Here is a 14,752-nt window from a genome sequence, read left to right as displayed (position 1 = left end):
ATGCCTGTAAGATTCTCAAATGTCTTTCCTTTTACAAATGGGAAATATACAGCTATTATGAAAGAGTTTGGAAAGGAGACACCTTGACCATACTCCTTTACCAGCAGATCAATTTTAGGAAAGAACATAGGTGTAAATCGAAGATTGAGAAACTGATAGCCTTTTTTTTTTTTTTTTTTTTTTTTGACAGAGTTTCTTTCTGTGGCCCTGGCTGGAGCACAGTGGTGTGATCATGGCTCATAGCCTTGACCTCCCCAGCTCAGCTCAGGTAATTCTGCCACCTCAGCCTCCTGCATGGCATGCCTAATCTCGTGTGTGTGTGTGTGTGTGTGTGTGTGTGTGTGTGTGTGTGTGTGCGCGCGCATGTGTGTCTATGCATGTATAAAGTCGGGGTTTTACCATGTTGTCCAGGCTGCTCTCAAACTCTCAGGTTCAACAATCTGCCTGCCTCAGCCTCCCAAAGTTCCGGCATTATTGGCGTGAGCCATAGCAGGAACTGGTAGCCTTTAAGCTAAGTGTCCATTTATCCCTTAACAATCCCATGGGGGATACAGAGCTCAGTTTGAAGACGGCTGATGTGAATTTTTACATCTTATTGAATTAGATGAGAGAGACAAGTCAGTTCAGGTTAGGCCTTGGTTAAAACATTGTACACTGTTATCTGTACCCTGGAAAAATATAGAACTGTGACTTATATGCTAGGGATAAAATAGCCAGTCCTCTTGGTTGGTTAATTTTCGTGGATGGTCAATCTTATGCTTTATACTTTATTCTTTTATATATTTTCTTCTCAGTGGCAATTACTTCAGTTTTGGGAATCTGATGTTGAGTGTAGTCTAATACTGACCACCTAAGGAAGTGCTATGCTATACTTAAAAGTGATTGACTGTAAAAACATAAGAAATGTTTAGAGTATAAAAGCAAAATATACAGTTAGTTGTATGAAAATTATTTCAATTATGCAAAACTACATAAACTTCTGGACAATACTATATGAAAATGAAGTTATAATTTTTTAATAAATATTTTTAGTGTTACATGGCTTCTAACATAGTGTTATTGATTACATTTATGATGCTGAGGGTCAGACTGTCTACTGTTAATATTTCTTGCTCCTAGTGGTACTAAGCAATTATGTGAGCTTAAGTTCCCTCAAACAAAGTGACTGAAGGTCCACTTCAAGAGGAGGTCCATTTTCAAAAATTCTATTTTCTCATCAGGATTCATTATGAGTGTTATTCCCCAAACACATTTAAACATTTTCATCCTAGTTTAATACAACCTAGGTCTTAGCATCACAAATTCCAGATGTTTATCAGCTGCTGTATGAGGAAGTAATTCTTTTCATTCATATATATAACCTTTTTAGCTTTCTTTTATTTCCCAATTTTATTATTCAGAGCTGAAGAACTTGACTTTACATTGCTCTTAGGGTTTAACCATTCCTCATAGCCTTTATAGATTTAGAGACTACTTTAAAAAGAGAGTCACGTTTGGCAGACTCCAAAACTAATCTCATTTTTTGAAATTCCGATCTCCTCTGTGTGTTCTGAGGTGTAATTACGAGCTTGGTGATTTCCAGGGCCCACCAAAGGAAGGACAGAAGACTAATCTGAGGGCCTTCACGTGTGTGAGGCTAATACCGGACCCCACCCAAATTTGGATTTTAGCGTCCTTGATTCCCACGTGTTGTGGGAGGGACCTATTGGGAGATAATTCAATCAAGAAGGCGGTTCCCCCATGCTGCTCTCATGGTAGTGAATACGACTCATGAGATCTGATTGTTTTATAAAGGGTTTCCCTTTTCGCTAGGCTCTGATTTTTTTCTTGCCTGCTGCCATGTAAGACGTGGTGCCCTTCCCCTTCTGGCATGATTGTGAGGCCTCCCCTCTCCAGCCACGTGGAACTCTAAGTCTGTAACAGCTTTTTCTCTTTATAAATTACCCAGTCTCGGGTATGTCTTTATATGCAGCGTGAAAACGGACTAACACACTACCCTTCTGGGGTCTCTGAGATGGAACCGAAAGATTCCCTAAAGGAGCACCCCGAAAACTGGAGAACAGAGAAGCCAGCGAGATCTCAGAACTCGATCTGCCTCGAGAGACTTGACGCGCACAGATCCGCCCCCTCGCAGCGCCCCGCCCCCTGGCACGCTGCACGCAGGCACGTCCTTCCAGCAGCTCGCGGCCCCGCCCCCCATCGCCCGGCCCTGGCCATGACGCCCCGCCCTGGCCATGACGCCCCGCCCCGCCCCTAGGCGGTTGCTGGCAGCGGCTGCCGCCCTCCCACTGCCCAATAGCGCGGCTGCAGTCTGTGATGTGAAGCTCTGCTCAGGCTTGTCCGGCCCCCGGCTCACAGCCTATTACAGCATCCGTCGCAGAAGCCGCAGCAGCCGGAGCCGATTTAGAGGGCGGGAGGCAGTTCGGGTGGCGGGGCGGGGCGAACAGCGCGCCCGGATTCATTCCTCTGGGTCGCGGGGCATGGAGGAGCTGTGCGGCCGCAGGCGGTGCTGGGCGGCCCGGGCGGTGGCGGGGACAACGGTTTCCCTTTGAAGGGGACGGCCTGAACCCGAGTGACCATCGGCGGCGGGGAGGACTAGCCCCCGGGCAGGTAGTGGCGGCGGCGGCGGCTGCCAGGGCTCGGGCCGGAGCCCTGAGGTGCCCGCGGAAGGCCTGGGCGGGAAGGAGGGCGCCGGCGAAGCCGAAGGCGGGCAGCGGGCTGGAGGCCACAGGCTTGGCCCTTCGGGAGCGGGTTGTAGTCGGTGGAGGAGATTGGGGAGGGGGCTGCCGTTGTCTGGAATAGGGCGAGGGGAGTGTTGTGTTGGGCGACTGTGGTTTGAGGAACCTGCGATCATCTCTTGGCGGGGGGTTGGGGTGATCAAAATGGGGCGGGCGAAGTTAATGGCTAAAAGGCAGGCGGATTTCCTGAGAGCCGTGAGTAGTTTTAAAGGAAAGAGAATTTTGCTAGGTGGAGTTTTGGCCTTAGCCGAGGTTTGGTGTGTCCGACCTTTTTGTTCCTTCTCAAAACCCGGCCTCAATGTGGCCTTCTAGCCTGGCGCCCTTGGCCAGCTCGCCTGCAGATGCAAGAAAGAGAAACATTTCTGAACCCGAGTTTCCTGCCTCTTTCGGTTGTACTCTCCCTGGGCGTGTGCAAAGCCAAACTAGAACAAAGCTTGGCTGATTAGAGCTGGAGGCGAGAAAACGGGCTGCCTGTAGTGTTTAAATTTTCCGCACATGGAGGAGACTGCCTGCCACCAAAACATTTGGGTCTCTGTACCTTCTGTATTTTTCTTTACCACCTTTTCTTTGGGGGCAGGGGGCCTTGGGACAGAGTAGTGCCTGAAGTTTAGCTTTTATTCCTTTCTTCCCACAGAAGTGGAATTAAGAAGTGTTTTGCCTTTACCTATAGAAAATTAAAAGCTGCTATTTTTTTTTTCTTTCTCTAGTTTGGTGCCGTTTGTCAGATATTGGAAGGCAGTAGGACGGAACATACTCTTCATGGTTGTATATCCGCTCTAGGGTGCAGCAATTAATATTGAACTTTGGTTCCTGTGACTCTTGGCTGTGTCGATAGAGTTAAGCTGGAGCTCTGCTTTGAAAGGTAAATAAAGCACAGCGTCTCAATTGGACATAAATGGATCTAAAGACAGCAGTATTTAACGCAGCTCGGGATGGCAAACTCCGGCTTCTCACCAAATTGTTGGCAAGCAAATCCAAAGAGGAGGTTTCCTCCTTGATCTCTGAAAAAACAAATGGGGCCACGCCACTCTTGATGGCCGCCAGGTATGGGCACCTTGACATGGTGGAATTCCTCCTAGAGCAGTGCAGTGCCTCCATAGAAGTTGGGGGCTCCGTCAATTTTGATGGCGAAACCATTGAGGGGGCTCCCCCTTTATGGGCCGCTTCTGCAGCAGGACATCTGAAAGTGGTCCAGTCTTTGTTAAATCATGGAGCATCGGTCAACAACACGACTTTAACTAATTCAACTCCTCTTCGAGCTGCGTGTTTCGATGGCCATTTGGAAATAGTGAAGTACCTTGTAGAACACAAAGCTGATTTGGAAGTGTCAAACCGACATGGGCATACGTGCTTGATGATTTCATGTTACAAAGGACATAAAGAGATTGCTCAGTATTTACTTGAAAAGGGGGCAGATGTTAATAGAAAAAGTGTTAAAGGTGAGTTCAGCTTCTTTGTTTTTCTACGTGTCTGCCACTTATTTTCAGGAAGTTCGATGCATAATTATAAGCATTGGTGTTGAGTAAACCAACATTTGACAGACCTTGTTTTGATTAGGTAAGTCTTCCAGTCTGACTTTGTTGAGTGTTTCTCTGATGTTTGGTAATACATTGAAAAAGTGTGATAAAAGACTTTTGTTACTCTGTTAAGCAGTATTTTCTCTCTTATTTGGAGTAACAAAATTCTTGGAAAATGGGTTCCCTAAAGTTACAGAGCATGTTAATGGTAGCTGAGCTGAGCCTTTAGGCTTTTACTTAATCTACATTAGTCTACATGGGAATATGGTTAAGTGTAATACATTTTTCTTAGTTTTTTTTTTTTTTAACAACCTTGGAGTAGAAACTACTATGTTTATTGAGTCATGGTCTTGTTTGTTCTAGGTAGTTACTTCACTTATTCTGTCAGAGAAGACTAGTCCAAACTGACCTGGAAGGATTAATATCAGTGGAAAAGGAAAAAATCTATTCCCTTATTCTATATTTGTTGTCAATAGATAATCCTTTTATAAGAACATGCATTAAATATAGCAAGAGAGAAAATACATTTTTAAAACCGCTTCAGTACTGAGAATGCAAAATAAGAACTAGATTAAACAGATGTGGATTTGTTGGCTAGCAACAGTGTAAACACCTTTGTCCAGAAAAAGGGCTCCAGTTTACAATTGTGTATAATTTTCGTTGATTGTAATCCAAAAGTAGCAAAAGATAGTTTAGAATTTTTCTTAACCCTTAAAAGCAACAGTCTTCATAGCATAATTTTGATACTTGAAAACCTTAACTTTCCCTAAACAAATCTATTTATACAATAGCAAAAAAATTTACTACCTAATTTTTAAAAGCTATTAAAATTTAAAAGTAGCATATAGACGTGTTTAAAAAAAAAAAAAACTGTAAATGATTTACAATAAAAAGTCTTATTCCTGATTTCTAGATCTCTAATGTGCTGACAACCACTATTTACAATTTTTATGTGTCCTTTTAGAGCTGATCTATGCAAATACAAGCAATCTTGTCTATGTACAAGCATACTTGTTTGTGTAGCCCTCCGTCTAGTGGTTGATTACATACTGTTCTGTCTTTATTTATTTTTCTAACTTGGATGTCATTCAACTTCAACACATATAGCTACCCCATTCTGTTTCATGGTGATACAGTATTTCATTGTATGAATGTACATAATTTTTCTGGTCTCTACTGGTCAATACTTAGGTCACATCCAGTACTTTGCTAATATAAACAATGCTGCTGTGAACATTCTTGAACAAAAATGTGTCTTTGCACATTTGTATGAGAATAACTAGTATAAATACCTGTGTTTAGAATTGCTAAATCAAAGTGAGTATACATTTGCAAATGTGATAGTGTCTGCCTTTCAGAAAGGTTAAACCACAAAATTATGGGGCACTGTGTAGTTACTGAGGATATTTACTGTACATAGTATGATCTTTTTAAAAAAGATTTGTTATAAAAATGATACAAAATCATTGTGAATTTTCTGAATTTTTTTTTCCAGAGGAAGTGTAAAAATCCCACAAAATTCCAGTACTCAGGGATAATAGTACTTCCAAAGATATTTCTGAATTTTGCATACAGATATATGTATGCAGTTTTATATGCTGTTCTATAACCTGTTTTTTAGCTTAATAAATATTATCTTTAAATTACTAATTATAGCTCTTTAATTTCAATAGCCGCATACTCTTCTACTAATGGAGTTTTATGTTGCTTCCGATTTTTCAGTATGATAAAAAAAAGTTTCTGTAAACATTCTTTCTAATAAGTGTTTTTGTTTGTTCCTGATTATCTTTAGGTGGCTTGGTAGATCAAATGACGGCATTTTTTTTTTCTTCAAACAATATTCTTTTGAAGAATGCTTGTTTTAAGAGAGCAAATTACTGCTGAACTAACCATGTTAATATTGGGAATGGTTTGAAATCATGACTGCTTATTTAGTTTTGAATTTTTTTGTTTCTTTGTTTTGGACTTTTTATTCATCAGCTTGATGTAGAAATTATTGATAAATTCATATTTAAGTCAAATTGGGGTATGTTTTAAACTCATGTCATTGGAGAGATGAGAACCGGTATTACTTCCCTTATATTTTTCAAAGCTTCTTTATATACTTTTGGAGATATATGAGAGAACTCTAATATAAATAGCTCATATTTTTTCAGCATTTTCTCCTGAGAAGCTGTAAACAGTATTTAACTTGATTACTTTTGAGCTCTTTCAGACAAATGGTCCCTTTGTCACCACTGTCATCTTATAGTCTTGTATGTGAGGGTGTGTATGTTCTCTCTTTTGGTCAAACTAATTCTAAGTCATTTTTTTCCCCAGTATCAATATCTAATATGTATATCTTTTAAAAACTACATGTAACATGAGAAAACAATTTCATTCCAAAAATTGTTTTCTAATAACTTCAACTTTATACACATACATGGTCTACTTAAAGATAAAATGCATGTGACTTCTACATTCCATTACTTTTAAACAGGCAATTGATACTTGAACATATTATTTAACCTCTTTTCATTACTTTTTAACAGGCTACTGGCATTTTGAACATGTTTTAACCTAAGGTAGAACTTACTAAATGAGAGCAATTGTTGCGTCCCTCAGTGTGCCAGGCTATTAGGATGTACAAAAAGGAATAAGACAAGATATCCAATCCTTGATTCCCTGCTCTTGAGGAGCTCATGGTTTGATTGGAGAGACAGGTTCATAAGTAGATATTTAAACCACAGTATGGTAAGTGCAACAGTAGTGCTTTCTTCTATTAGATATTTGGAAATACTTTATCCTTAACAATTTTTAACCTGAGGGGACAATGAGTTTCTTCTTTTCCAATGGCATTCCAAAAGGGAAAATATCTTTGAGATATTTAAGAATACTTCTTCAGTTTAACAGTCACAACAATTGATTTTTGAGACAGGAGCTGGTTCTTATTTAGGACTCTAGACTGCAAATCAGAAGTGATTAGGTGAGTCCTTCTCAGAGCTATCACAGTGATCTCAGTGCTTTGTGGTTATATTCATCTTTGGCTTCCTTTGGTTCTTCTGTTTGTGTTTTGGGGTTGTTTTGTTTTTGTTTGGAGTTAGAATAGAACTTTGCAGATCCAAAGTGAAGTCCTCTTGAATTCCACTTTTATACCCTAATTCTAATGGAAATTGGGCAGCTAAAGGTTCTTGATTCAGTACTACAGACCAGTAGAAAACTCTGTAGGCTCAAGATTTGGAGACTGGCTCTAGAAGACATTCTGTCCTCATTCGTGGGTCAGTCAGTTTAGATACTCAAAGTAATTAAGTAAATTGGTAATAAGGTAATTAACATGCATGTTCTGTAGGCAAGGCATTGTGTTGGACATTTTGGAGATTAGATGATACAGGGTGTCACATTTTTATCTTGTGAAGGAGTAGTATAAGCAATCTGTGTTACAGAATTTTGAGAAAGTGTACTGACTAGGATTACTTCATGGAGAAAGTAGAAGTTAAACAGGGCCTTGAATTTTGGTGTTTAAATCTGCAGACAGGTTGGAGTTTAGATCTGAAGAAAGTTTGTTGGGGTATAGATCTGCAGAAGGGTTTTGGTAGTTTTGCAGGTTTAGGAAATGGCGTAAGGAAAGGCACACTGAAGTATATGCTTGGAGGGTCCAGGAATTGGAAAGTAGGCATATTTGGACTAAAAGGCACTCAGGGCTGGATTTTAAAGGACGTTGAATCTCGGTAAAGGAGTTGGATTTTATTCTTCGTGCCAGTGATTCAGCAGAGGACTAACTGGAGTGGCTTGTTTGTTTGCTTATTTGTTTTCAGAGAAACTTACCTAACTGCATTTTACTACATCACTGTGACATCTAACTGCATTCTACTACATAGTCTTTGAGGCTAAAGACCTGGTGTTTTCATCCCATATACTGGGAAGAATATCTGACGCTAAATGAGCTTGTTGAGTGGACATGTTGGATTTAAGAGAGGAAAGATTATAAGCTCCTTGTTGGCAAGCACTATGTTTTATAGGCCTTTCTGTATGGAAATAAATACATGCATGAAGACTTGAAGTAACAAAGACAGTAGTTGACAAAAGTGACTGGCACAGGTAGAACTCTATAGGAGTTCAGAAAAGGGGAAAATACATGTAGGAGTGTAGCAAGGATAGCTAGTATTAAAAGGGTTTGAGAGAGCTAGTTCAGACAGTTTGCCTTTTCATTAAGGAAACTTTCTAAATTTCACACACAGAGAAAATACATTGAACCGCTATGTATCCATCATTTTACTTCAACAATTATCCATTTGCTAAAGTTAAAAAAAATGTTTCTACTTTCCTTTTGTTTTCTCTAGAAGTTTAAAGCAAATCCAGGGCTTTATATTACTTCTCTCTCATAATATAGGCATTTAGAGTATAGATGTGTTTTAGTCAAGGAAATGCTAAAGAAAAATGTTATTTAATTCCTCACTGTAAATGTACAAGAATCTCAAATGAGAAAATCTCCCTTGTAAACTAAAAACTGTTGGTATTCAAATAGATTAAGATAATGATTGCTGTCATGGAAGCTAGGTTATTTTAGCATACTTTAGTGCTTTCTGAGTGTTGGAAGCTGAAGTTCTCATTTCCTTCTTGACTCTTAGCTGTTGGTTACCTCAGCATACCTACTTTCAGAGAAAAATACAAGGGGGAAGGGAAGGACTTAAAATTGTATCTACTGCATAATATATCTGTATGTATTTTGATTGAGTAATGATGTTTAAATAACTTACTACTTGAATTCGTTAACATTTTAATCCCAAATTATGAAGTTACTCCTATAAGTTGTTCCATATTCATTCTTTTCCTTCTTATATCCCCAGCACACTTTTCTGTGTCCTTGGGAAGACTTGGTATCCTAGTTGGATAAACTAAGCCGTAGATGGTGTGCAAATTGAGTTTAGTAGGGAAATATCTATGTGGTTCTTTGTCCCTGCAGATTGGATTTTGAACTGTCAATCCTCACAGAATTGAACAGTTTGGTGAGGAGGAGTAGTTCCTGAGCACTATTGCTGTTCATATTGTTGGTGGCAGTAACATGAACTTAAGATAGAACTTAGTTTCACTTATTCGCCTTCGGTTACAATGTGGCTCCTTCACTGGGTTCATTTTTTTATCAGATTTTCATAGATTGATTGATACAATATGTTTGTTTGAAATAAAACTCAGGAAACCCTGGGCATTCCAGAGATTTATGCTGTTGAGGCATCAGGAATATATATGATGGAAGATAGAAGTGGAAGAGAGAGGGAGAGACGCAGATGAAAAAGTCACATGGATGCAAATCTGATCAAAACATCTCTTCCTTCTTTTTTTCCCCTCTTTGGGAAGAGCTGTGATTGAATAGGGAATCTGTGAACTAGAACAGGACAGGGAATTATAATGTCGAAGAAGTTTTCTGTCATTAGATTTTCTGTCATTAGAGTTTTTTACACATAATTAGTTGTTTTTAGTCCTCATCCCTTAGCTCCACAGCTCTTAGCCTTGAAAATTCTACTTAATATCAAGACTCATTTCAAAAGCAATTCCTCATCTCCCTCAGGTTATAAGAATGCATCTTACCTCTGTGGAAGCAGATTTTTATTTTATTTTATTTTATTTTTGAGACGGAGTTTTGCTCTTGTTACCCAGGCTGGAGTGCAGTGGCGCCATCTCGGCTCACGCAACCTCCGCCTCCTGGGTTCAGGCAATTCTCCTGCCCCAGCCTCCTGAGTCGCTGGGATTACAGGCACGCGCCACCATGCCCAGCTAATTTTTTGTATTTTTAGTAGAGACGGGGTTTCACCATGTTAACCAGGATGGTCTCGATCTCTTGACCTCGTGATCCACCCGCCTCGGCCTCCCAAAGTGCTGGGATTACAGGCTTGAGCCACCGCGCCCGGCCGGAAGCAGATTTTTTTTAGCATTTAACTTTGTCATAAGCTCAAGAACCTTTATTGTTAAATTTCTGTATGATGTTTGCTCAGTGCCTTATACAAATAATTAATGAAGGGAGGGCACATTGTAGTCTTGGCACAATTTATCTTTGCTTCTTTTTTTTAAATTCCTTTTTGTTTATGAACTGTTCTTGAGTATCTCTCATGATAGACTCTACATGTGGAAGGGAAACATTCTAAGCAGAGAAGCTTTCTTCTAGGGCTCTTTTGATACCCTAAGTTGTTTTGTTCCTTTTATCCTTTCTTATCTCCTCTATTAACCCACACATATTAATTATTTCAGGGAATAAAATACTTGGAATCAGCATTATTGTGCAGTTGAACCACACACCTTTTCCTCATCTTGCAAGTGTACCACCTCTATACTCAGCCCAACCCCAGCTACAAAGTTGTGGAAGGAATGGGTTGGTGCCAAGCATAGTAAGTTGAAGAAAGAGAGATGAGGATTGTTTTTGTGTCTTTCTAGATAAATCTATTATAATAAAAGACCTTCTAATTGCTGCTTCTATCAGTCAAAACTTACACTTTTACCAAAAATACAATATTTTGATTTTAATTGGATTTTTTTAAACAACTTTATTGAGATAAAATTCACAAACCCACTTAAAGTGTGTACAGTTCAATGGCTTTTTAGTATGTTCATGGGGTTATACAACCATCACAGCTATCAGGTTTTCATCACCTCTCAAAAAATCTAATATCCATTAACAGTCACTCCCTCCTATCCCTCCCCATTACTGGGAAACTGCACTAGTCTTAGGCAACCACTAATCTCCTTTCTGTTTCTGTCAGTTTGCCTGTTCTGGATATATCATTTAAATGGATTCACATAATATGTAGTCTTGTGACTTATCTCTTTTGCTTAGTGTAATGTTTTCAAGGTTCATCCATTTTGTAGCATGTATCAGTGCTTTTCTTTTTATTGCAGAATAATATTCCATTGAAACATATATTACTTTTATTCATTCCGCAGCTGATGGGCATTTGTTTATACTTTTTAGCTATTCATGTACAATTTCTTCTGTGGATGTATGTTTTCACTTCTCTCAGGCCTCTACCTAGGAGTGGCATTGTTGGGTTGTATGGTAACTCTTTTTTTTAACAGGAACCATTAAACTGTTTTCTAAAGCAGTTGTACCAGTTTACATTCCTGTCAGCAATATAAGAAGAGTTCCAGTTTCTTCACACCCTCTCCAATACTTGTTCTTACTCTTCTTTTTTAATATAGCCATTTTAGGATGTGTGAAGTGATATCTCATTGTGATTTTGATTTCTATTTCTCTAGTGGCTAATGATGTTGAACATTTTTTTAAGTGCTTAATTCATGTGGTTATTGGCTCTCTCTGTCTCTGTTTTCTTTGAAGAAGTTTCTTCATTATTCTTTGCATGTTATTTAACTGGATTATCTTTGTGTTACTGAACTGTAAGAGTTCATATATTCTTATATATGTCTTATCAGATATATTATTTGCAAATGTTTTCTCCCATTCTGTGGATTTTTTTTCTTTTACTTTTTTGATGGTGGTATTTATAGCAATTTGGATATTTCTTTTACAAACTAATTTTTAAAGAAATTTGACAGTGGGCGCAGTGGCTCATGCTTGTAATCCCAGGACTTTGGGAGGCCAAGGTGGGCAGATCATGAGGTCAGGAGTTTGAGACCAGCCTGACCAACATGGTGAAACCCCATCTCTACTAAAAATACAAAAATTAGCCAGGCATGGTGGCACATGCCTGTAATCCCAGCTACTCAGGAGGCTGAGGCAGAATAATTGCTTGAACCCGGGAGGTGGAGTTTGCAGTGAGCTGAGATTGCACCACTGCACTCCAGTGTGGGCAACAGAGTGAGACTCTGTCTCAAAAAGAAAAAAAGAAAAGAAAGAAATTTGACTGTGTATCACTTATATAATGTCTTAAGCAAGAAAATTGTTAGGAGTAGAGTGCGGGATTTACTGATACTATGCCATTTACTACACAGGAACTTTTCCATGGATGAAACTTTGTAATCTAATTGTTAAACATAACCCTATTCCTGCTGTGGCATATGTTTAAATTTAGAATAAAAAGGAATGATAAAATTTTATTTCTGTGTGGTATAAAAGAGGGCCGTGACCTAGCCCTCCTTTTAAATTTATGTTCATTATGACTTGTTATTGCTATTAGATATATTAGTTATGTGGCAAGTATCTATATAGTATCCATATGTGGCAAGAAAATAATATTTCTTCTCTATTTTCTTGCTACTCAAGGACCAGCAGCATAGGTATCACTTGGACTCAACCGAGATGAACTGAATCAAAATCTGCATTTTACTATGACTCTCTAGTGATTTTATACATGAAAGTTCGAGAAGCATAGCTTTATTTGACTTACACTAAACACACACACAAAGCTTGAACTACATGAAGAACTTAGAAACAGCAGAATCTACTGAGTTGTTACTATTAGAAAAAGCAATTTAAAGACATTTTGTGTTTGTTAAATATTTTGCAGTTCTTAGGAGGACATTTTTGTTTTATTAAAAAGATCAGTAAATTCTGTCTATTCAATGAGGGTGGCTTAGAAACTGACTTGATCCTGGTGAATCTTGGTAATTTTATCCAAATTGAGATATTTATGTTATGTTGAAGCTCTTTTATGATTTAGGTGGTTGGTTGGTAATAATACTTGCCCTTATCAAGCCTAAAACACTTGGTTTGGACCCAGAGAATTCTTGGGCCTCTAACTAGATCTTCCTCAAAATACAGATATGTTTTGGAGTTACCTAATTTGAAAAAAAAAAAAAAAAATTGATTCTATTCCTAGGCACCTAAGCTTCACAATTGAACATGAATTTTTAATGCCTTACTTGCTATCAAAAGATTACAGATGTCTTTAAAATTAACAGCAGTGAAGATTGGCACTTTAGATGCTTCTTGAGTAATACTACCATCCTTTAATGCACGAGCACTTCCCATAGTTTCCCGACCTTAATGTTTATCCCAGAAGCATCCCAATGAAAATGGCTCTTTTCATTCTTCCAGATTTTCTTAGTATTGTTTGTATTTGTATCATACTATTTTAGCTTTCTAGAGAAATTCTTTAAAAGAATTAATACTTAATATTGTACCAGTAACCTGATTTCTAAGAAATGTCCATTTAACAAACATGTCTTTTGAGAAATCATGAATTTTTTGTTTTATGAATATAGTGCCAGAAATTTTTTTTCTCCAATTGAACTTTTTCTTAATCAGGCACTGAGAATTGTTTAATATAATACATTTTTCTTTTTCTCTTTGTTTTTTTTCTTTAGCTAAAGGTAAATCCATTAAATTTCAGAGGTACATATCTTTAATTTCATTTCAGATACCTAGTAGTATCTAGTTTTGAACTTTGTGTTGCTTTGTTTATTTTTCATTGTCTTTCTCACTCTGAGAGTGTAAAAAAGAAGACATCATGTGGAGATGCAAAATCTTTGGGAAGTATGATCAGTGTATTATGGGAATGTTTTAACCCAGGGAAAATTCTTGAGCTGAATCTATAGTACTTGGCATATATTGTTATGCACCAAAAGTTTAAATCAATTATGTTGCCTAGCAAAAAAGAAAATATGATTTTAAAGATTTTTGGCATGTAACAGCACATACTAGTCACAAGACCTTGGTAACTCACTTTTTTTATTTGGCATGTTATAATACTTTTTCACAAAAAATTCCACTTAATACAGCATATCTAACACTTGAAACAACTGACATAGCAAAATATTTACAAGAAATTTAACAAGCAACCAGTTATTTTATAAAGTGCTTACACCTAGAAAGCCAGATTAATCCCAGAAACTAAAACATAGACATGTCATAAAAGGAATTAAAGTTTATAAACAGATATGAGAAAATATTCTATTTACCAAGGAACAGAGGTAATATAAATTAAAAAGTTAATTTTGGTAGTAGAAAGAATACTATAAGGGGGAACTTTAAACAGTTTTTATAATCCCATTGGTAGTGAATTGAAGATGTGTATTAACACATTTTTTATTCTATTTTAAGCTAGGCATTAATTTTTTTGGTCATTTGCTTATTGACATATAATTTACATGCAATAAAATTCATACTGTTTAGTGTACAGTACTGTAATTTTTGACAAACATATACTACTTGTTTATTAAGAGTTAGAACAAAAACTTCCTTCATGTTCCTTTGCATGTAACCCCTCTCCCAGTCCCCAGCCCTTGGTAGTCACCTGTCTTTATAGTTTTTTAAACATTAATTTTAATAGTAAAAATTCTGAAGCAGTGCAGATGTCCATCAACAGGGAAATATTTATGTAAAGTATGACATGCTCCCTTACTTGAACTTTCAGCATAAAACCATTAAGGATTATGTAGAATCTGTGTAGTTACAGAAAGTATGCAGACATGTAATAACACATGACAGAATGTCCAAGAAGTAGGTGAAAAGCAGGGAATAGTTTTATATATATATATATATATATATATATATATATATATATATATATATGTACTGATTATAACTTTGTCAAAACATACCATATAAAAAGACTTGGAGAAATGACACAA

At 37.7% G+C, this 14,752-nt stretch overlaps 1 protein-coding gene across 3 annotated transcripts in view; it reads left to right on the top strand.

The window, feature by feature from the left end:
- Window positions 1-2,219: 2,219 nt before the first annotated feature.
- Window positions 2,220-14,752, top strand: part of FEM1C (fem-1 homolog C) — a 21,659-nt gene continuing 9,126 nt past the window's right edge. The window contains exons 1-2 of one of the 3 annotated variants that reach the window (XM_017502020.1): window positions 2,220-2,610; window positions 3,446-4,177. In XM_017502020.1, coding sequence (XP_017357509.1) covers window positions 3,634-4,177 — 544 coding nt within the window. In that variant the 5' untranslated portion in view covers window positions 2,220-2,610; window positions 3,446-3,633. Of the gene's footprint in view, window positions 2,658-2,925; window positions 3,267-3,445; window positions 4,178-14,752 lie in introns of those variants that run through there. The other 2 variants (XM_017502021.2, XM_037729049.1) reach the window with 2 other exon arrangements.

This window comes from Cebus imitator, unplaced genomic scaffold (genome assembly GCF_001604975.1).
Source record: "Cebus imitator isolate Cc_AM_T3 unplaced genomic scaffold, Cebus_imitator-1.0 Scaffold288, whole genome shotgun sequence".
Taxonomy (NCBI): domain Eukaryota; kingdom Metazoa; phylum Chordata; class Mammalia; order Primates; family Cebidae; genus Cebus; species Cebus imitator.
The sequence above is the reverse complement of the archived record's forward strand: the minus strand, read 5'-3'. Positions and strand labels throughout refer to the sequence as shown.